Consider the following 23,827-nt stretch of genomic DNA (forward strand, 5'->3'; position numbering starts at 1 on the left):
GATCCGTACAGGTGCATACCTTTTTTCTTAAATCTCTGTCTGAAATAAAGTTTGAATCTCTCCATAGGCCACTTCAATATTTTACTTAATTAATTTACATTGGACAATTTATTAATTTCCATTGATTGCATTTAGATTACTTGCAGAGCTCATATTTTAACAAAATTATCTGTTTGTAAAACCATCAGTCATTTTCAAACCATCACCATCAGGGTGTTCTTGTTCAACAATGTAAACACCTTAATCAAGAAAATTCAGAAACCAAATGCAGAATAAGTAGGAGAACTTTTGGTAATTCCAGCATACACCATTTATGAGTTGACAGATATACCTAGACAGTGAAGGTATTCCAGACCAACTACAACTTCTGCAGCATAGAACCTGGAAAATTTTAGGATTAAAATTGAATTAGGGGAACAGCAATGTCATGTATGAAGCAGGTGAATACTGTTAAGAATAATTCAACTTGAAGCTTACGAGAAATGCTTTCATGAGAAAAGGACAAGCTTCAGCTGATTAAATTACATTGATGATAAACATGTTTGAGATCAAATGGCTGAGATAGGAGTTTAATTAGGTCAGGCACAAAGGTTAACATGCTTATAAGACATCACAGTCAAATAATTAACACAAGAAGGCATATATAAATCTTAAGAAATCTGATTACTGGTTAGAACTTAGATGATTTGGCTTACTAGCTAAAACATCGCGCGCGCGCGCGCGCGCACACACAGAGAGAGAGAGAGAGAGAGAGAGAGAGAGCAATGTATTATATGATTGGAGCCCAAAACTCACTAGTGCAAACTACATGGACTATATCTAATTTAGAACCCACATGATTAATTTTGATATATAACATTTTTCTTTTTGCCAAAATGATATGATGCTGAAAATACTCAGAAACCAAAAATCAACTTTTTTGTGGAGATTTATTAACCATGCATCGAGTGGACACAATGGAATGTACCAGTAGAGCTAGGTTGCTGACATGCATGATGAGCCATATAAATTGAAAATCACCTATGCTAGCTTCATCTACACATCTTAAAACATATATGTACCAAAGTTCAGAATGTTCTGATACTTCCAAACCTTAATCAAATAAAGCCATTGTTAACATTTAAAAGTTAAAACTATTTCTATGTCCGCTTAATGCATGCGTGATAAATCTCCCCTTTTTGCTTGTCCTTTGCATGTTTAGTTGAGGTAGATCATGGTTAACTCTCTGGTTCTTGAATAAGGTGAATATTGTCTATTTTCCATAAATCCTATCAATAGGTTTGTATCTCAACTTATATAAATATGTAAAAGTGTCACTCTTAGCAGTGACAGGCATGCCAACTAGAAAAATTTTTAATAGATGGTATAGTAATAGTTTTAGTTAAGCTACCAAAATAGAATGAAATATAGACACTATTTTGTTTGTACCTTGCAGCTTCTTCTTTGAAAATCTTCATAGGTTGCCTGTCAAGCAATGCAAATAGCTCTCCTCCAGCGCAAAAGTCTGTTATTAAACAAACGTGTGTTGGAGTCTGTGGACAAGACAAATCAGTAAATTGTATTTGATGAGATAAAATATGCATAACAAAATGATGTAAAGCGACTTGAAACTAGAATATGTCATCATGAATGCCATGGAGGTTGGAAGTTAGAGATAAAAGTAACTGTTTCGATAGATTGCAAGCAGAAAACTTCAGAAATTGTCAACAACACTTGTAGTTGTCTACCTGGGCATGTAAATATGCAAGCAAATTCAAATTCCCTAGCCATCAACATCTCGCATTTGTTAGAACCAATCTCAAGATCTTATCATAATTATATTTCCATTTTAAGCATACTTTAAAGTTAAGATAATTTGATGTTAACACTAATGTGAAATGATTTTTGCTAAATGAAGGAATTCATATGATCCTCTATCTCCATTTTGACATAATAGCGCATGACTCATGAATGAATTACTGTAGTACAATGTTTATCCTCCTAGTACTTTTATTTATTATTGCAGTATCTTATCCACACTTGATTGAATTATGTACAGTTATATAATCCCTTGTAACAAATTGTATTTACATTGTTTTATATGAAAGAATTGTTCATTGTAAATTGACAAAAGAATAGCATGCTCATCATGTAGGCTCTAAGGAAAACATTTACTCATATGTCAGATATCTATTCCCAGGCCAGATCTTTGCATCATCTTGCAATTCCTCTAAATGAAGAAGTGAACCAGCAAGACAGTACTTGAAGCCCTAATGCAGACACTCTGAGGATTCGAAAATAAAGTTAATGAATGTAAAATATCCCAAATTGATGTGTCAGTCTGGAATCTATCACATCATAGAAAGTAGAATGGTCAGATGAATGAAGATCAAACAAATATATCTATAGCAAGGTAAACAATGTAAAATTCTTCATGGGTCCTCTCTGCATGCTTATAGGGTTTAAGACAAAATAAGACAATTATGCAGAAATGCATATCATTTGTTGGATGATCAAAAGAGCATTGCAGAGATGATGGGTTAGGTGGATGTGTGGCAAAACAATGAATAATACTATTTGTATTGAGTCCAACTGCAAAGGTTTCAGAATTAATGCAGCACAAGATAAAAGTGTGGAGAACTTAATTGTATAGTATAATCTTATTCAATGAAGACTGGAGGAGGCCCAATAGCAGAATTATGATGGTCAGGGAGAAGAGTCAAATACCTAAGTAAAATTGGAATTAAGTGGTAAAGTCTTCAAAAGATGTGCTCACAGAGAAGAATTAATGGAAAAGGGAGCAAAGTGGTTTGATAATTGAGTTTAGTTTCATACTGAAATTCAGGCTTAGCACAATTGCGATCAGTGATCTTCATCACCTGTGAGTGGGCTGATGAGTATGTCATCATTATCTAAGACATCCTCTGTCCTGTTTAGAATAATCTAGGTTAAGATAGTGACAAGACAGGCATTGTATTTTGAGAGTAGAGCAACATACATTCAGCAGGTGGGCCCTGAACAACATTACAGGCCTGCTAAGGATTACATTTTCTGCCCCTCTTTTCTCTAGAGATAACTTTAATTAATGATGCTAACTGACTTATCCATATTATAGCTCGATTTTCTGGGGTTTTAGGATTAGCTTAGCTATTTCTCAGGCTTGTCTATAAATCTCCCAGTTTCTTTTCAAACAATTCACAAGTTTAAGAGATTCCAAATTTATGAAAAGTTTTATCAAATAAAAGCAACCAAAATTTGCAGGATTGTGCTGCAGATAAAAGAAATCAAAGGAGAATTCGTGTATAATAAAGACTTAACTAACAACAATGACTTTGTTACGACAACACCATCATGTGAGGAAAAAATGTTTCGGAGAACAGTTTTGATGAGAAACCTCACAAATTAATGAACTAGTGCCTAATTCATGCTTCTTTTAATGAAACTTGGTTAGATAACCTGGCCCATGCAAGGGAACACTGACACCGGATGAAAGTGAGAATAATAAATCAGAAATCATTAATGAAATTGGTTGTAAATACTCTTTTCTGCATATAAATAGAATTTTTGCATAAGTTGAACTTTGATTATAGTATTATATATGTATTTTCAGCATGCTGCATATACAATGTTTCATAAAGCATAATAGTTTCCACATATACTTTAGTCCATTACAAGGGAAGTTAGTTTAGTGAATAAAAATATTAACCTGAAAGGAAGTGTACAGTGTTGGAAGAAAGGGATGATCCAATAACGAATAAATTTCTCTCTCTATGCATGCTCGATGAACCTGCATGGGCACAGAGACAGTAAACCTACTTTCCATGGAAATAGATAATGCCTAACAATTGCTTCATATGTAGATATTTAATAACAATGTATGTAAATTGGGATTGGAAACTTATCATAAGCAAGATTATAGCATATTATGTCTCTTTTTTCTTTCTGATAACTGGCACCTTCTGATGAGATTTGAGGAATTGCACCACATATTTCCTTTGGTGGCATAGTTGTTATCCCCTAAATTCTCTCTGAGTTCTGTGCATATCTCATTGAATGGTCTCGAAAATGGTAATATTATGTAGTAAAGTCACATACAAGTGTAGATGTTCTTGCACAGTGGTTTCTCACAATCTTCAAACCAGGTTTCAAGTGCTGGCCATGCTGAGCCAGTACCGGCACCTGGAATGGACTGGAACAGCATCTATTTAACTATTGTTAATTAAAAAGGGTTTTAAAATCCTCTTATTATTTTTTGTCTTGGCACAGTATGGCATGCATTCTGGTACAGTATGGCATGCATTGTGCTGGCGTGTGACTGGCGCATCCACTGGCACCAATACTTAGAATTTGCTTCAAAGTTCAAAACATCCAAAGGTGGCTAACCATTGATTTCTAAGAATCTATAAACCTGGTGGATGTGTTTCTTGCACCGGCCCATATTGGTGGGATGTCATTCACATCATTCTTGACATAGTGTATCATAGGAATTCAAAATGATGCAGGTCAGCACAACCAATACCTCATCAGTTTGGAATTTGTTTTTGTGGGTTATAAAGAACCTGAACAGACTACAATTTTTCATATAAGTTATTAGCTATCATAGTTGTTCTTTAATTAGAATCAATAATATTAGGTAAAATCAGTAAGGTTTTACTGCAAAATTTGATCATTTCTCTTGATTTCTTTTAATCTGCTAATATGCTAATTTCTGTTAATTTGTGCATTGAGTTTTTTTTTTTTTTTTAAATAGATAATTTCTTAAGCTTCCATTAGATTCCTGGACAACAATTTGACCCAAATTGATGTATAAAAGTGTCAAATATCTTTTTATATGCTCAAGACAAGTCCACCTCTCACTAGAAAGAAATAAAAAGTAGCCTAAATACAAAAGAATATATTTCCCTAGCATAGCTAAGTATGCCTTTAGCATATTTGTCAATAGTGTCATGTAACTTTTTTGTGATCTACACGATTAGTCAGTGCAGTAAGGCATGGAGTGTAGACTGTGTGGTCCTTGATCAATATGAGTGCAATATACAGTATGTGCTCTTGTCCTTCATCAGTTTGTGACTTCACTAAGAATTTGTATTCAGAGAAGCAATATAATCATTATTGAGAAACAATTGATGAATAGCTACAAGACCTTGTTACGCTTTAACATTACTGATTTCTCCATTGCCTTCATAGCAAATAATTCACCGGTACCTTGCAGTTCCACCATATGTACACTGCAATAAACAGCCAACAGACCTATCCATTTAGTGGAAGAACTAAACTTTTTCAATTTTGTAGAGCAATAACTCTTGTATTAAATATTCCATGAACTATGGATATACATGACTACATGGTATAATACAAGTGATTAGTATGTCAAATCTAGAAGAAAAAAATTATTTGTAACATCTTTTTCCTAATATTATGTATGGATATAATTCCTGGATTTTCAATTGCCAACTTTTAACAAAGAATATTTAATTTAATGCTAGCAGTACACTTACTGAGGTTTTAAGTCTGTTCTATCCCAATGGAACATCTTAGCATCCAAGCATACTAACTAAGCAGCATTCTAGCAATGCATATACACTATCATTGGTTATCTGCAACTTACAAGTAATAGGTTCAACGAACCAAGAAAAGACAAACAATGCACAAGTCATATCTCTAGCAAAATTTGAACTATTGGCAATGGTAATGGCATCTCAAATTTCACTTTGAAATTGTCATCAACTCCGCAAGCTAATGACATGCGGCAAAGCAAGTGCAAACTGAACCACCTAAGGGAAGATAAAAATGTTTCTTTTGATAATTTTTATACTAAAATGAGTAGAAAATAAATATTTGACCTCTTGGTGTACATAGTATGTAAGATCCATGCCTATGATTAGATCCAAATGAAAAGGCAAACTAGATCCATGCAAGGTCAACTCATGATCTAGTTAGCAGGAACTTTGTTAATGTCCTATTGCAAATTAGACACATAAATAGAAGAGATCAAGTTGACTGAAGTGTTCAGAAAATAATACTCCCAAGCAAGAGAGGAAGAGGAGACAGTTGAAAGCGATTGGGAGTGTCCAATGTTATGCCCTTCATAAAGACTTGTTGGCAAGGACTCAGTTTGGACCTAGTCTCAACAATAGGTGTTCTGGGGTTCAAGAGGTTCCCACTTTCCCTAGTCTCTTTGTTTAGGACACCAATTATGATATGGAATCTTGCTACAACAAAATAGAATGGACTCTTAAATAACTTGTTTAAATATCTACTTCCTCCAACAACTGCTTACTAAACACAGCTTCTACCATTGTACTAACAAAAGCATGTTAGATTATCTGAAGTAAGAAGAGATAATGTGCTTCTAAGATGAAGAGAATATAACTATTAAGAATTCACATATAACCCAAATGACTCAAGTTTTGTTCTTAGAGACAAAAAGAAAAATAGAATCATAAGGCACGGTCCGCCGAATCGCCCCGAACCACTCAGTTCAGGGGCATGCCAAACCGTACCAGCAGCTAACCAATGTGGTTCGGGCATTCGATTTGGAATGCAGTGAAAATGGAGCGAGAGAGAAGGAAAGAGAGGAAGAGAGAGAGAGGAGGGGAGGGATGAAGAGGAAAAGACCGGCAGTGGCCCGCTAAGGCCGTCGGAGGGCCTGTAGAGGCCTCTGAGGCTTCGTGGTCCTTCACGAGATATGAGAAGAGAGAGAGATAGAGAGAGAGGGAGGGGAAGAGAGAGAAGCGGAGTGAGGGGAAGACAGCAGGGAGGCCACTGGATGGCCCAAAATTGCCCCATGGCCGTCGCAGATTTGAAATAGGGGCTTTGCTCTTAAAAAACATGATAAATAAACCCACTATTGGCTTCATTGTTTATCTGTTTTTCAAGAAACACAACAAAATAGGGGCTTCACCCATATTTCGAACCCGTGGCGGCCATAGGGCGGTTTTGGGTTGTCCGACGGTCGCCTAACGGCCTCCTTGCCACCTTCCCCTCACTTCTTTTCTCTCTCTTCCTCTCTCTCTCTTCTCATTTCCTCTTGCGGAGGACCGCGGAGCTTGGGAGGCCTTGATGGCCCTCCGATGGTCATCGTTGGCATCTTTGTCAGCCTCTCTTTCCTTCCCTCCATCTCCCTCCCTCCTCCCCTCTCTCTTTTCCCCCTCAGTTCATCCCTTGTTTTCGTATCGGTTCGTGCCTTGTATGAGAGTGTACTGACTTGTACCACCGGCCGGCCAGCCGGCATGGGATCTGATTCCGAGTCGGCGATCCTTGCATCAAAGTTCAGTTCTTCAATCATATTGTCATAGTGATAGGTTTATGACCAGTGTGTTTGCAACGACCAAATATTGCCACATCATTAGGTTTTGACATAAGAGAGGGATAGAAAATGACATGCAAGCTCATGAAGTTATCTACACATGAGAGAAACTGAATTCTTCTTAAGGATTAGTTGCAGATAAGTTACAAGAAACTGTTACAAAGAACTTAACTAATTGAAAATATGTCCACAGAGTACTTATAAAAATATCCAAATAACATATATGTTTGAGATTGGTTTCTAGCAATACCTGCCAGTATCCCCACAACCCAGGGGTCTTATAGGCTTGAAATGTTTCAAACCAATATGTTCACCTTTCCCAGTGATCTGTGAATACAAAGAAGCATACAAGAGCTTATCTATTTAAAGCTGAAGATTAGGTTGGAGAATGAAGCTATCAGCTGTGTACTTGTTAATGTAACAAAAGAACAAGTAGATATGGTCATCATAATGAAATTCATAAAATGCATTTTTGCAGCATATTTAAGGGAAACCTTGGTATGGCATACAATATTTTGAAGGTAATATATAATAATGTTACATCTTCCACCCTCCCCACCCAAGCTTCCAAAGTTGAAAGTGTAAAGTGGTCATGATGGATAAATCAAGGTCAACAAAAATTTGCTGAATGGAAAAGGTAAAATGATAGCCATCCAGGTTTATGAATTATCACTATGTTCGTAGTAACACAAATGCACAATCTTCCCTGTTTATATTCTGATAATATTGGTTTCTAATTTTCTCTCTCCCACTGACACACCCACACTCACCCACCGATGCACTCATGTCAATGTCTACTTGCAGACACCTGGCATAATTTGCTTTGGTGTGCATTGCAGTTCCATGCCGCTGCACATTACAACTAGTTGATGTGTTGATATTGACAGTAACCTCACCTTGCTGCTAACTGATTCATTCATTATCCGTCCCTATCAGCCTTCTTGATTGATAATTATCTATCACTTATGTTGGCATCCTACAGGAATCTCTCTGCCTATCTTAAACTCCAGTCATTGTGAGAGCTATACACTTCTTATCCAGCCAAAATGCTCATAACATGGCTACTGTGCTAAGGACTCGATTGCCTAGTGGATGAGGTGCTGGTCTACAGAACCAGAATTCTGGGTTCCATCCCCAGTGGTGTCATTCCATTGTTTGATCTTCAAAAAGAAAAGGCTACCATGCTATCTCTGCTCTATTTCCCACTTCTGTGACATCTTCAGTGGATACCCAGTTCATCTCATGGTTGATACAAATCTGTCTCATGGCAATAAAATAATTCTTGGTGTATAATCAGTCATGATTTTCTGATAGTTGATATAATAATCCAGTAGTATATTATATCATATGTACAACATATGCATGCTTACTATGTTATTTCTTAATGCATGTTTGTGTTGTTTGTATGAGTTGTACATGGATTATAACATATGTAATTACCAGCAATCCTAGTGTAGTATCTTGCTTACAAGTGTTACAGCATAAAAAACAATTTCATGTTCTAACAAGATCATGCATCAACTCCTATATTTCCTCATCAAGTTTTAAAGAGAAATGGAATGAACATTGCATGACTACTTCATTGAATGTTAGAGTCTTTATACTAATTAGAACTGTAGGAAAAATCTTGGTAGCAATGGGATTGCTATCCTTATAAACTGAAGTCCTAACTCCTAAGGACAATGATGAGATCAAAAGCTGAATGTCTCTATAGCTTTCCTGTATACTAAGATTGATTATCAATATCATGGTGACCCATACATCACTAACATATATTAGAGATCCTTAAGGTAGAAGAGAAAGCTTACTGTAGAGCATGTCAAGATTATGATACAATAAAATCTCTACAGATGGTCTAGGGATATGATGCATGAGCTACTTTAGGAAATAAAATTTCATGTTAGAAAATTTTTTAAGTTTCTTTGTGTCCTTTTTTTTCATTAGAAAAGCACTAGGGGTCTCTCAATAGGACAGACATGAGCCCAGTAGTACAAACTCTCATTTGGAAACTTACTGATATTTGAGAAAATTCATGAAAGCAGGTTTAAAGTATAGGTATGAGGGGGAATCTCATTGCTTCCTCCATTTCATTCAAAAAAAGTATAGGTACCAGTATGTTACAGTACCATATCTTCATATGGTATGCTGTTGCTGGCGGTACAGAAGAATTAAGAGGCCATACCAACATGGTACAGTATGATATCAAGGGTCTACTGGTACCAATACTTTGCCAGTATGCTGCAGCCAGTATGCACGGTATGTCAATCCATGAATGAAAGTCTATATTCTCAAGCTTTTGAAAAAGTCTCAATAGGTTTATCTGGGAAGTTATGACAGAGTCACCTTAATGGATGACTTTTTCTAGCTCATGTGGTTTCTCAATATGTTCTGTTTCAAAAAAGCTTTTTCCTCATGTATCATTTTGATTGCTTTATGTTAGATTCTATCAAAATAAAAATCAATTTGAAAATATTGCACCTAGAGGCAGGTAAAATATCGAAGATTAGCAATAGCACATAGTTTAATTTTGAGATCATCTTTCAGCAGCACTTATTAGTACTTAAATTCTCATATCAACTCTGGTCTTTGTGTGCTGATTCACTTAATTCATTTTATTTTGAGCTATAATATAACAAGCATGCATTTCATGTGTTCATAAAAATAGAACGACACAACTATATATATTGATAAGTGATAACATTACCAATATTTTGCATATATGATTCAGTTCATTGTTGATATTTGCATAAAGCAAGTGGGTTCAATTTTTTGATATAGACACACTAAGCTTGAACTGAGTTTGTATATATTTACTTTCTGCTGATCAAGAAATTACTAAAATGATGAGGTGAGAGCATGAGGTAAAAATCTGAGAGCATGAGGTAGAGCCATTTATATTATTTGATAAGCTGGCTAAACATTTAGGGAAAAGAGCGAGCCATTCCGCAATTAGCAGGAATGCTTCAAGGAGAATATATCTTCATTTATTATGTTAGATATGCAATGAAAAGCAGACTATCATGGTATCTGTCTATGACAAATCCAATGTGCTGCATTAATAAATGATTAAACATAAGAAATTAAAGATGACGCACCTTCTCTATAGCTATCCAAGAAGAGTTATTCCTTTTGTGGGGCTTCGCAAAGACAGGTTGAGAATGGATTGCCCACAAATCCTCCGGTCTCTGAAAGTAATATTTCAATATTTGGGTCATAAAGCATACATCTTTAAGTAAAAAACAAAATCTTCAAATGTCAAGCACATACCCAGATTAGTGTAGTTGTGCAATGTAAAGATTTAAATAGAGCAACTACCAATGATAGTCTGTGCTAAACTTAAAGATGGTAAAACAGGATATGCTTTCTTCAGTATCTTGTAGATCCCATGTTCAATGAAGGCATACATTCTGAATAGCAAGGTGGGGTAAAACTGCTCTGGTACTACCTAGATTCAGCAGTTTTGACGAGAAATAATCAGTTCTGGTCTTGGTGGGTTGATGTTCCTTTAGCAGACAACAAATTGTTTCAAGTTATTAAGCTCCAATGGAAACATAGAGTTCTCCTACATTTCTTCAAGGGAGTTTAGAAATGTTCTGTGGTCTTCTTATGAACATCCAAGAAGCCAAAATCATCACTTGTTTTTTAGGTTCTCTTTGATGGTTGCCTTTTATTATTTAGTCACCTTAGCTTGTGGCCCTTGTCCCCTCATTATTGCATGATGACCTCTTCCTATCATATTGATCAACAAACCAGTAGATATCCATTTATTTGTCCTTGAATCTCCAGCTGTCAAACCACTCCTTAGAACTAGTTGCCTTTAGGGATCTATGTGCTGTCTAAAATAGCCCATTAGTATTAGCTTTTCATGACCACCAGTGGGTTGCATAAATTCATGCCTAGTAACTACCTATCCAACACTTCACAAGCCATCTGCATCTTCTTTCTTTGAGGCAAAGGAGGAGACTAGCTCCACCTGCTTCATTCTGAAAATGAAGGAGAAGAAAGATTTCCTATTTCCTAAGCAAGGTGCTTAGGAGCAAAGAGAAAAGAAACAACATTATAGAAGAGAGTGTAGAGAAACTTGAGCAGTTGATGGATGAAACCATGACCAGCCAGGAGCTGAAGAGTTAGAAGAGTTCAAATAGTCAGTTGCTTCAGCAAAGCGTAACTGCCTCGTCTCAATCTATCATTTCTAAATTGGCAGCCAAGGAAATCCACCTTCATAGTTTTACATTTCATTTGCTCCTCCAACATATGGCTATTATACATGCTTTCTTCCCCAAATACCTACGTAGGTCTTTTCTCTGATTGATGTTTTTAACTCCACCTAATGAACTTATGAAGATCAAGGAAGACCATGCAATTATCATAACTCACTATCTATGTATACCAGCTGGACTCTCATGTTAGTAAAGGGAGATAATTCAGCTTCAAAATTTTTAATTTGGTTACATTTAAAAGACCATTTCAGCCTTCATGGTCCATAGATGTCATATTTTATGCATAGTCAACATAATTGTGAAGCGTTCCTTACACAAAGAGACAGAGATATAATAGTACTTATTCTTCTTAATCATAATCTATGATAGTCCTACACAGGGTGACACCATGATCGACTTAAATTCCATCCAAGAACCAAGCCTTGACCCAGCTATTTGGTTTTGGCTTTACGTATCCTTATTCATTAGTTCTTTCTAATAAGTGATAACTCTAGTTTTACTACAGATTTTTCAATACTCACAGCTTCCCTCCATGTTCGTTTAGGTGTTCCTTTCCTTTACATTCCCAAAAATTTCACACTGCTTGATGGTCATGCCATATTGCCATTCACTTTCTTTGCAGAATTTTCAATCCTTTACCCTTGCTGATCGCAGAAATAGCTAGGCAGGTTATATTAGACATACACTTTCCATCATTATTGATAGCAAGAAGTACGTACTAGCAAAAACTCTCAGACATCACCAAAAAATCTGGAGGTAATTTGATATTTTGTATTGCATATAAAACTAGGAAACCTATATTTGTCACTTAACTGTAGACTGAGTACTCTATATTTTCTTACAAACAGCCAATTGACAAGTTCAGCCTTCTCCTGACGTAATCATACTGATCTTTTGCTAAGTTGTACCCAGTGAAAAAAAACACCTTTCAAAAGACTGGTTCAGACGCCAGAAAACTGAGACCTCACAGCTGCAGGCTTATATCTGGTGTTCAGTTTGAATAACATAGTTATTCATCACATTTTATAGCATTGTAGATTAGAGCAATTCCAAAGACATGCCTGTGTTGTTTCAAGTGGTTTAGTTTTCTTCTAGATATGAGCATATTTTTTATTACTTGAACAGCATAAGATTTAACAATTAGTAAATCATTTTCCAAACATTGCTTGCTCATCTTATTACAACCAAGGTTTTACGTCCCAATGGGATGGGGGGTGTCTTGGCCGACCCGTTCCATTCTTGTGAGAAAATGGATCGGAACAGGGACGAGACTCCGAAACCTATCTATACAAGGAGAAGAAGAAAGAGAGAAAAAGAAAGGAGAATGAAGAAAGGAAAAAAGTGAAAGAAAAAAAAAAAAAAAAATAAAGAAAATAAAGAAGAAAAGGAAGAAAGGAAAAAGAAAGAATAAGAAAAAAGAAAAAAAAAAGAAAGGAAGGGATAAGAAAATGAAACAAAAAGAAAAGAAAAGAAAGGAAGATAGAAGAAAAAGAAAATAAAGAAGGAAGAAAAGAAAAAAAAGAAAAAGAAAGAAAAGAAGGTAGAAAAGAAAAATGAAAAAAATGAAAAAAAAAAGACATCTATCAGGATATGACTGGAACATCTATCGGGACGGGACGGGATGAGACAGTAAGGCATTCCTTTTATAGAGATATCGAGATACCTCAGTCCCACGGGATTGAAAACCTTGATTACAACAAAATTAAAAATAAGTGGACATGAGCATCAAGAAAATGAAAGTCTTTCTGCTCTCGGCCTGTACAAATAGAAAAATAATTAAAAATGTACCTTACCAAGTTGGCATCAGGAAGCTCTCTGACAGCTTCATCAACATTCTCTGCTGTAGCTTTAACCTGGGTAAGAAGTTACAAGGTGGATTACATGGTAAAACATTACACCTCCTTTTACAGTACTAGAGCAATAAATATGAGAAAATAGTTGTCAGGTGAAAACAAAAATTTGCTTAAGAACATGAAAATCAAAATCAAAACTCATCATTTTCCACGTCATATGAATGTTAGACTACTGAACAGTAGCTAAATGTTATTTATATGACAGAAATTTAAGAAAACTTGGTTGATAAGCACAATACAATATATTAGCATCTAGTATTAAACAAGTTTGTATTACTTATATACAATAGTTGAGATCTGTACAAATGAGTGGTACAAAATTAATTAGTCTAGTTTCATAACTAAGATTCATAGAGTCAAAATATATTGAATAAAGAATTTTCCTTAAACTTGGCATATTTTCTCCTCAAATGCCCAAACTCAACCAACTGCAGCACATTCAAGAATAATTTTTGGTTAGACTTATCCTATGAAAGGTTTGAATTTTCTCATTGTATAAACATATAGCACCAACTTTATGTAGATTCAGTGGATCAATATCTAATGTGTTTTATCTCTCAATAAGGAAGAAAAGGAAACTCAAGTCTCTGAAAGGTGGAGGAAAAGAAGGTTATAGCTTTGATTAGCAACTTCTAAAGTATGATACATAAATATGCAATACTCTTCAAGAGATGTAACATCATGGATAATTGTCATTTCCTAGAATTATAACCTGCAAGTGAATAAAAGAATTAAGTGGGCAAGACATGACTTTAACAAGTTTGCATAACTGTGCAATCCACCCCCCTCACCCCTAACATGGAACAGTTGTAGAATGATTCATCATTCATACATCCTATGTAAACAATGCCCAGAAGTATGCAGGTATTCAAAGGAAGTGGTTTACTATTTACCAGCTTAGAACTTTCTATCTCTGTCATCTCTGAGAGGCGATTTCGAAGGGGTTCAACATGACCGCTTCCATCTAGTTGCACGCCAATGAAGTATTGAAGCTCACCCTAACAATATTGGGACCAATCATGAACTGGAAAATCTCCATTTTTTTTGTAAAATAGAACTTGTTATCACAGACAATGATAGTCCAAAGAAAGGATATTTTCTGTTACCTTTTGATCACGCATGGGTTGCAAGTGGAATAAGTTCCAAAATTTCTTTCCTGCATCAAGTGCACCAACAGTGAGAACTAGTACTTCCAGGATTCTGACCAATGTTACTTAAAGAAGCATTAATTTGTAAATTTGTAACTATGGATTTTGTAACATATAAACCCACTTAAACAACTCCTAAACTAAATAGGAGACATGGCAAACACTTCCTAAAATAAACTTGACCATCTACGAATCTTGATTTAGCACAAAAACCACTGAAGAACTTCTCTTATTTGACTCAAACTCAATTCTAATCCCATACTGGAAATTCATGCAAGCTGTTGACCATCGTAATGTAAACACTAACTAAAACTCAAAATTAGAAAATATTTAGGACTCAAAGGCAGCTTCAAACAAGCACCCATCTGCCTCAAATACACATGTATAGCTCAAGTAGTCTCTATAAAGGCCGCTGTCTTGTGAGTCCCCAAAAATTGACTATATTTTAGTTCAAATAAGAATTATTGTTTGTATCCATATGGATCCCATTCATTTCAGCGTACACCTTACTAGTTAGCAGCAAAGTTGCAACTTATTATCTCAGTCAAACATTGAAATTATAAAAAAGAAGAAAAACTGCATAAGTTGCTATTTGGAAGGTTATCAAATTTGATGCACTACTTTAGGTCAGTTTTTGCATTATTAAAATCAAAGCCAAACCTTAAATAGATTAGAAAGTACTTATATACCACTCTTTGTATAATTAATTAGTTGGACAGTGATTTCCCGTTGTTCTCTTATAGCATCTCTTATCTTTGCAACAGTTCCTTGATCTGTTTCGGGTCCTTGAAGAAACCTGGAATACCATATGAAGATTATTGCTGGAGTGCATATAGTAATCACATATCAAACTACTGACAAAATGCCAAGCGAGATAATGTCATAGTAGACATATAGACGTGCTCATATTCTAAACTTGCAATTAAAGTTTAGATGAAACTATGATAGCAAATGAACTATATGATCAACTTTGTGATAGGATATGACAACTATGAAAAAAATACATTTACTTTCCTTATATTAAAAATATGGTTTTCATGGCAGTGAGAGAAGTGTTAATAGCATGAAATTTCATGAAGGAAAGAATTAATAATTAGAGTATAGGCCTATAGCATTGTAAACTTATATCAAAATTGATCAACTACAAGCAAACTAACATGCTAAGTGTGTCTTCTATCTTAGAAAACTATCACTTTGACAACATAACTCTTTCTAAAAACTATCACAAAAGGTATAGATAGTGATGCTATAAACATTATAATGGCTAGAGCTTCTAGGTTTTGGTGTTTACTGCAAATTCCATAACTGCTTTAAAGTATGTGAATGACAGAAGAAACGGATCTCTCTTCAGTGAATGAAAATTTCCTTGTTCATTAAATAGCTCCATATCTCAATAATTGCTTGACCACCACGTTCTATGTCCAAGGGGGCAAGGACTAACTAATCTATTCACCTATGATGTCACATTTCTTGAATATCTTCAATAAAAAATAGCCAGATGCCTAACTAATTTGCTTGTTGCCTGTAAAAAGTCCATCTATGTTTCATTCTTTTATGGAATTATGTATGAACTCTCAAACTATGCTCCAATTTGTTCTGCTTACCTCTCACTCACAGGCACTCAATCTTATCGGCACAATGGTTAGATCTAATGGTATATATTTTCCTTATGAAAAATTTTATTTAGGGTATAAATAAAAAATAACCATAGACATCTATAATCATCATATTTTGTAAGAAGACTAGACAACATCATCAACATGCATGATTTATTAGGATTAAAAGGAGGCATGTGCCTAAAGTTGATCAATAGGTTACCTGGTGAGCCTAGACAGAAGCAAATCTTATGATATCATACGCTACATTATACACACACAAACAGATACATACATATTCATACATGTATACAAGATACATCATCTCGATACTGGGCTTGTACTAGTGCCACCCTATCACTGTGTTGGTACATTTGTATAGGAACTAGTTCGGCATACCGAATGTCAGTACACCCCCCATACCATGTGCCAATACCAACCCGATACGATATGGTATGCTCCATACCTTCCAGTACGATATAGTACGATGTACCTTGTATATATAGTAACTACTTAGAGAAGAAGCTAATGATTTAAAATTAATAAAAGACTCACAAAATTTAAAATCCAAATAGTTAAACATAATCTATATGATAAAGTATCTAGAAACCAAAATTCCTATATTTCGATGGTCTTTAACCTAATCATCAAGTGTCAGAATGGATAGTTTTAGTAGCATGATGCTATGTTTTACTATGATATAGTCATCTAAACCTTACAAACTTAACTCTACCCATGTTTTAAGAGTGTAGATCATGATCCATAAAATGGATTTTCAATTTAAGTGCCCTATCATGTATTTTACCATGCTAGTGCAATCGATACCATTCATTTATGTACCAACTTGATGCATAGGTTAGAGACCAACAAAATATATGAATTTTGATTTCTAGGCACTTTTTATAGTATAGATCATGTTTACTGGTTTGGATTATCAATTTGAATGGTGTATCATTGATTTTAAAACCATTACATTTTTCACAAGGAGTTAACATAAAATGTATGGTGCAACTCTCTCTCTATATATGTATGTGTGTGTATATATATGCTTGATATCACGAAATTTTCTAGCCATGTTACTTAAGCACAAACTGTGTTGACAAAAGTAAACGATTGCTCCAAGCATTGGCAGAATCTCCCCCCATATGAATCAGGGCCATCTGCAACTATCAACTTTACTAAGAGATCATCTAGGCTTCCCTAGCATTGGCTTTCATGATTTTTTTTATTTGTTATTATTATTATTTTTGTTAGCTTAGGTTCTTGCAGTATAGCAATACTTTTGCAAAGAATTATACCAATCACAGTTAAAAAGAAAATACAACATATGTCTCTCTTTGGTTAGAAAATGTTCTATCACTTTTTTATGGAAGACTAAAATTTCATATTGTGTTACAAGATTTTGCTAGACACCACTTGTGTAAAGAGCGTTTACCCTTCCACAAATTGGGACATTTCTTTTGAGCAAATAATCTAGTGGGACTTTGGAAAACCAAAAGTGAAATTCACAATATCAAACGGATCAAGAATCAATAGCACTACTGTAATAGATTAAGATTCACAGAGGTTTGCATTTTTCCATACCGGCAGTTTCTTCCTAAAATTTCTTCCCGTGAATATTCTGTCAGTTCAAGAAAGCTATCAGATGCAAATATCTGCAGAGCATAACACCAAGCATGATTTAGCCTTTTTTGGTCTAGAAAACAAAACAAGACATAAGCTTTCAGTGGACATTATCATTTACATATACTTTAAATAAAATTAGAAAATTATGGGAATCATAATGTTAAATGGTTATTGTGTACTAAACTGATGAAGCATAGAGCATCTGTCAGCTTGCTGTCATAAGTTGCTTTAGATGAACAACTTAAGGAGATTATTGTCCCTCTATTTTAAACACGACTCAACCAAATGCACTTTTAAGGTTAGCTCAAGCATCACCAAATGAATCCAGAGCAAAAACACTCAAACAGAACAGTTGAATTTGAATTAAGTGCTGATGAGATTGGTGAGCAACAATATGTGAAAATGTATATGATGGCTGATGCATTCAAAAGTACATGCATATACTTACATCTGGGTATGCATGTATGTACTCATGTATTCATGCATACATTTGCACATGTGCATGAGTAGCTTATATCCCTCTAATTATGACACTATGGATAATATCAGATTATCTTTTGCCAACTTGATCTTACTATTGGATTATCAGGAAGTCTAGGATCTGTTATAACAAAATTCTTTTCAATGCGCTCCAATGTTGTAGCCAAATCAATTCCTTGTCGTATATCTTTTTCTCTTTCCACATGATCCCAGCTTTCTGTGCGTTGAACTTCTTTTGTCATTAAAATCTCTGGCTCGACAAGAGATTCACGCTTTTCTACAGAACTCCGCTTTCTTCCTTTAAACCTGCAAACAACTGGGTGTTTTATCAAATATGCCAAATGTTGCTGCTTGTGTATTAGGAAACATTTGGCACATTATAGTTACAGCTTACACTAGATGGATGTAAAGGAGAGAAACAGAAACTCTTAAAGATAAACTGAAAATAGAGGAAAGAAGATTTTTTATCATTTAGAAGCATACAACAGAAGAAAAAAAGTTGAAGTGAGCGGTGTGGTATGATGACAGCATGCTTGCTGATGATATTGACTGGTAGTTGGTAGTTCCAGTGGCATTGATGGTCTTGTAGGTGATGATGGTGATGACACCATTAGTGCAGGTAGTGGTGGTTCTTGTGGTAGTAGAATTGGAGTATCAGCAGTGATAGCTGCAGTGGTGATAGTGGCAATAGTATTAGCAGCATTACCAGCATCAACAAAGGTGCTGGTGAGAGTTGGTGGTAGCAGAGGTGATGGCAGTTTGATTCATGGAACTGGGGGCATCAATGATCATGAGGATGGTGGCAGAGCCAGTGGTGCTGGTAATAATGGTCAATTAGTCACTACATGGTGATTTTTTCACTGACAATGGTAGTGTTCAAGGGATACTGGATACCAAAGATCTCTTAATATTCCTTTTCTTTTATGTAGATCTCTAGATATTCCTTTAGTTCTAATAGTTGATGTCCTATCACAATTGCACCTAATTTGAGATGTTACTTAAAATTTAGTGTCTTTTTTCTCCCTGCAACCAAGCAGTGGGAAGTAGGTTTCCCTTTTGGTTTCTTTTCTTTTCTCTTTTTTACACCACAAACAAACCTGAAACTAGTTGAAAACACTCCTTTAGATCTTCTCCTGTATTAAGCTCAGCTATCTGTCATAGTGAAGTTTGGAGGATAGAGAAGGAGTATCCTGGTCTTCTAAACGTTTTTGAACTTGAAAAAAGCAGGAAATTTGGTTTGCAGACCTCTAGATAAGTTACAAGGACTATTTGTTCATTAGTCTAATGTTTATGGTAGATTTTCATATTTAGAAAGTTTAGTTTTCTTCCCCATTACTGTTACTTTTAAGTTTTCACTCTGCAAGTGATGGAAATTACCTTTAACCATTATTGTTTTCAGTTATTTATAATTGTGGAGACAAGTTGGAAATTTACTCTCAGTTCTTTCCATGGAATAGAAGCTTATGAGTTCAGGATTTTTTCTGTTTAATATATATATATATTTTTATCAATCTTCTTTAGGGAGTGCATTCCAAGTAACCAGTTCTCCTCCTGCATATCTAGACCGATGTGGAAAGATGGAAATAACTTCATTTATATAGAAGAAAAACCATTTGATATCTTTTCATCAATCTTCCTTAGAGCTTGTTCCAAGAAAATCCAATCCCCCACCCCTTGCAATATCTAGTCTGATGTGGAAAGATGAAAATAATGGCTGCCATGTAAGTTGATATGAAATTCTGCATCTCACGCCTTATTCTTAAATTTTCAATACACTAATGAAGTGATCCTTTTTCATTTTTTCCCCTTTTGACACTCTTGAAGCTAAAAAATGATGAACTCACCCTATTAAGGAAGAACGGCCTGATTTTCTAATGCTCATTCCTGGTGACTCGCTTTTGGCATCCTGTAGAGAAGTCAGTCTACCTGGTGACTTGAGATTTTTAATGTCTGAAGACTTTTGAAGTGGAGAGTCAACATAGAACTTTTCATGCTCATCAAGCTTGACAGCAAACTCATCTGCAGCTTGTGAGTGAGAGCGGGGATGCTTCACAGTCTGGACAACCTCTGTAATAGACGATAAGGCCTTCTCTTTCTGTCGTGCTGATGCAAAAAATTGTCATACTCAGCAGCTTCAATATTTTAAATATTTAGAATGTATTTGATGGGTCTGCTCACCATCATAATGGATTAATGACACTGGCAAAGCATTTGGACGCAATGTTTTGTCATTTAGACCTTCTGTATATTTGCTGACCTCAACTTGCATTCTGAAATATTACATCTAAATGATTCAGACATGTTGGTAGAAAGGTATGTAGAAAAGTGTAGAAAGGTATGTAAAGAAGTCATCTCTGAAACAACATATGTCTCAGCTAGATAGTCTATTTAAAATTTAAGGCAACAATAAGATCAAAGGAGGACCTAGAATACTTCAAAATGCAACACAAATAAATTTGAGAAACATTATTGAAAAGCATCTGTTCGATGAGATCTTGCATGCAGATGATTGACAAGCAGGTTATGTTTTATGGTATCCGATATGAAAGTTGGCATTGGTCATAGATGATTGGAAAGTTCACAACTGATATCTGAATATCTGAAAGTCTACTCACCATGACCTTATAGATTCTAGTGATAATTGGACATTAGGTGCAATAAACTTAATCCTTGCATAGATGCAGACTTAAAAACTATTCAGCATTTGGCCTCTGTGAGCTTCTAGTGTTTGCTAAATAATATCAAGGGCTTCTTGAAGCTACAGTAATGGAATTAATTCTTAGCAGGTATGTGACAGCACATTTCAGTATGGGTTGCAGTTTGTCAAGCAAGTGAAAACTATCAGAAATGCATTAGTTACACGAGAAATAACCTCACCCTATAAATTTGATAACCTTCCCATGGTCATCTTTTATGGGTGTCACTGTGAGAAGGTTCCAAAATGGCGTGCCATCCTTCTTGTAGTTCAAGAGCCGCCCACAGTAGCTTTTTCCTGTCCTTACAGCTTCTCTGATTTTTGCAACTTCCATCTTGTCTGTATCTGGTCCCTGAAGAAACCGACTGAAAAAAAAAGAAAAAAGAGAAAAAGAAAAGAATGCATGAACATAGTAGAATTGATAATGCTAGGTGCACTTGATTCGACCATACAATTGATGAGTTAGTTATTTGCATGAAGTGTTACTTCATATCAAAACATTTTACTTTGTTATAGCACAAAAATGCTAGTCATGACTCCAACGATATAAACTGCCTATCTATGCAATAAACCTATGATGATATCAGTACATTCACCTCCTCATCCCATCCCCCAAATCACCACCACCACCCCACTCCCCCCCCCCCCACCCGCCCCCCCCCCCCCCCCTTCTGCACAAACCACCCCCACAAAAATAAAAATCAAAAAACAAAATAAATGAATGAATGAAATATTGCCAAAGGTTCAAAAAAGCTAAACTGTAAATCTAGTACAAGTTGTTTTTCGGAAGAATCACTACTAGAATTATTATAGTTGTAATATTGCATGTGCTTGGAAACTAGAACTTGTGATTTTATAGTACCAAATGTTTGGCTCTATCATGAAATTTTATAAGACAAACCCTCTACTTGCATAGAATCTTTCAAATTCATGATTTTCTCTCCTTATCATCTTATGTCTTACAATTTTGAACCTTCCCCTTTGACAACCAAACATCTCATTAAATATCTCACCTCCAAAGTATTAAACCTATAGGAAAAGGATAAAATCATAATTTTGAATCTGAAAACCTTCAAGCATAGCTGAAGTGCCACTTGATGTCCTAATTGTAGATGTTAATGCTTTTTTGAGCTGCAGCTGAATTTGCTTTCCAGATAAACATTTTAGTAAGTAGATGCTATAAGACATGGCTCGCACCAGTTTCTTCCAATAATCTCCTTTGATGAGTAGCCTGTCATGCTGAAAAACCCAGCACTAGCATACATGATAGGGCAATCAGGCTTGGTTGCATCTGATACAACAAAAGTCTGCTTCAGTGTTGACAATGCATCCTTCAGTTCCTGAGAGACCCTAGGCAAGCTTGATTCCAGAGTATAACTTGACTCATTCGATGTCTTTGTTGATGCTGGAGTCCTTTCCATGGATGACTTGCTTCCTTCTCCCGATGACCTTAAGCCCACAAATAGGCTATTAAGATTTCCACTTAGTCCCCATTCTGCTGCCCTTTCAGCCACCAATTGATTGCTTCCAGTGGCCTTTGATTCTTCGATTATTTCATTTGAATCTGTTTTAGATTCTACAGTCGGAAATGCCATCCACTTTTCGATGGGTTTAGAGCTGGAGGACTGTCCACCTTCATGTGCATTCTTGGATGTGCTTGTTATCATCATTCAATGACTTATTCCAAATTAAGCCTCTGGACTTGGCGTTTACAATGGTCGGTGACCAGTTGCTTGACTTTAATATTGAAAGCCCTGTAGATGCACTAGATACCATGTCAAAACCAATGCCAGGAACTACTAAGCTTAACTAAAAATTCAATAATGAAAATAAAACCACCCTTTTGCATCAGAAAAGAAAATTCAAATTTCATGCAGAGAAACATAGAAACTAAAGGAAACCCACTTAGAAAAATTTGGGGGCAGAATCAAGTTTATAGAAAATAATGTGCTGAAACTTGAAATCAAACATCTATGACACTCTGCTTTGTTTATGAAACAATGGCAAAGACACACTTGTTCCCCCACCACCCCCACCCCCACAAAAAAAAAAAAAAAAAAAAAAAAACTTATGAAGAAAAGGTGGGACAAAATAAATAAATAAATGAACTGTTTAGTCTCCACATTACAAAACTACTAGTAGTTGCTTCAAAACATCATAACCAGATCCTCCGCAAAAGCTTGACTTCCAATCACAGGAGATATTCCTTCAATTATCTCATTTCAAATATCTTTTTTCCAATACAACATAACCAAACAAACAATTCAAACTCATAAAAAAAAAAAAAAAAGAAAGAGAAAGAGAGAGAGAAAAACAGTGCTCGTGAATTCAAAGCTAGGAGTAGGGAATGCTTTCCTTCAATCTTTGAGAGAGCATGCAAGAAACGTTTTTAAATATATATATATACATAAATAACACTAATAATAATAGAGATAAGCAACAAAGACCTTCTGGAAGCCTCTAGAAATGGAGTGCGAACACCGATGACACGGCTTCAAGTACTCCGACTTGAGTGCTTGCTGCTTTATCCTCCGTTTAAGCTGCCATATCGCTCAGGAGGAAGAAGAAACGGGGAACCGCTTATTAATAGCCCTCCACCCACCACCACGGCTTCAATGGTCCAAAATTAAATCCCACTCTGGACCGTTAGACCGATCGGATCGTGGCCGTACGTTTTGTCGATTTATCCGATTTTTCCTCGATTCTTATGGTTGGATTTGGTGTGAAAAGGAGACGCGTGGCAGAATGATTCTTGTACAACAATCCCCTGTTTCTGAGGCTACGATTTTTTCAGTCCTTTCCTATCCCTTTCTCATTTTTTGTCCTTTTTCCAGAAAAACAAGGCTTGAAATAACCGTGACAACGGTCGTCCATCCCACATTACTATTATATTTTATGGGCTCGGACTGCTTGCGGTCCCGG

General features: G+C 35.6%; 2 protein-coding genes across 13 annotated transcripts in view; one reads left to right on the forward strand and one right to left on the reverse strand.

The window, feature by feature from the left end:
• LOC105049506 (uncharacterized) overlaps window positions 1-8,292 on the forward strand; it is a 36,087-nt gene extending 27,795 nt beyond the window's left edge. Inside the window, exon 2 of one of the 2 annotated variants that reach the window (XM_073262227.1) lies at window positions 8,271-8,292. The gene's annotated coding sequence lies outside the window, so the exon portion shown is untranslated. Of the gene's footprint in view, window positions 1-2,165; window positions 2,188-8,270 lie in introns of those variants that run through there. The other variant, XM_073262226.1, reaches the window with a different exon arrangement.
• LOC105049508 (phototropin-2) overlaps window positions 1-23,510 on the reverse strand; it is a 44,528-nt gene extending 21,018 nt beyond the window's left edge. For 9 of the 11 annotated variants that reach the window (XR_012143477.1, XR_012143476.1, XM_073262220.1 and 6 more), the window contains exons 1-17: window positions 23,353-23,510; window positions 22,103-22,659; window positions 21,088-21,270; window positions 20,389-20,480; window positions 20,055-20,313; window positions 18,306-18,516; window positions 17,689-17,759; window positions 15,199-15,305; window positions 14,468-14,517; window positions 14,255-14,359; window positions 13,302-13,361; window positions 10,384-10,473; window positions 7,539-7,615; window positions 5,123-5,207; window positions 3,686-3,766; window positions 1,429-1,532; window positions 332-381 (exon numbers count right to left, since the gene is read on the reverse strand). Coding sequence is in view for 9 of the 11 variants with exons in the window: in XM_073262220.1 (XP_073118321.1) it covers window positions 332-381; window positions 1,429-1,532; window positions 3,686-3,766; window positions 5,123-5,207; window positions 7,539-7,615; window positions 10,384-10,473; window positions 13,302-13,361; window positions 14,255-14,359; window positions 14,468-14,517; window positions 15,199-15,305; window positions 17,689-17,759; window positions 18,306-18,516; window positions 20,055-20,313; window positions 20,389-20,480; window positions 21,088-21,270; window positions 22,103-22,575 (2,098 nt within the window). In the remaining 2 variants the exon portion in view is untranslated. Of the gene's footprint in view, window positions 1-331; window positions 382-1,428; window positions 1,533-3,685; window positions 3,767-5,122; window positions 5,208-7,538; window positions 7,616-10,383; window positions 10,474-13,301; window positions 13,362-14,254; window positions 14,360-14,467; window positions 14,518-15,198; window positions 15,306-17,688; window positions 17,760-18,305; window positions 18,517-20,054; window positions 20,314-20,388; window positions 20,481-21,087; window positions 21,271-21,975; window positions 22,660-23,352 lie in introns of those variants that run through there. The other 2 variants (XM_073262222.1, XM_073262221.1) reach the window with 2 other exon arrangements.
• Between the last annotated feature and the right edge of the window lie 317 nt (window positions 23,511-23,827).

Source organism: Elaeis guineensis, chromosome 8 (assembly GCF_000442705.2).
Source record: "Elaeis guineensis isolate ETL-2024a chromosome 8, EG11, whole genome shotgun sequence".
NCBI classification, from domain to species: domain Eukaryota; kingdom Viridiplantae; phylum Streptophyta; class Magnoliopsida; order Arecales; family Arecaceae; genus Elaeis; species Elaeis guineensis.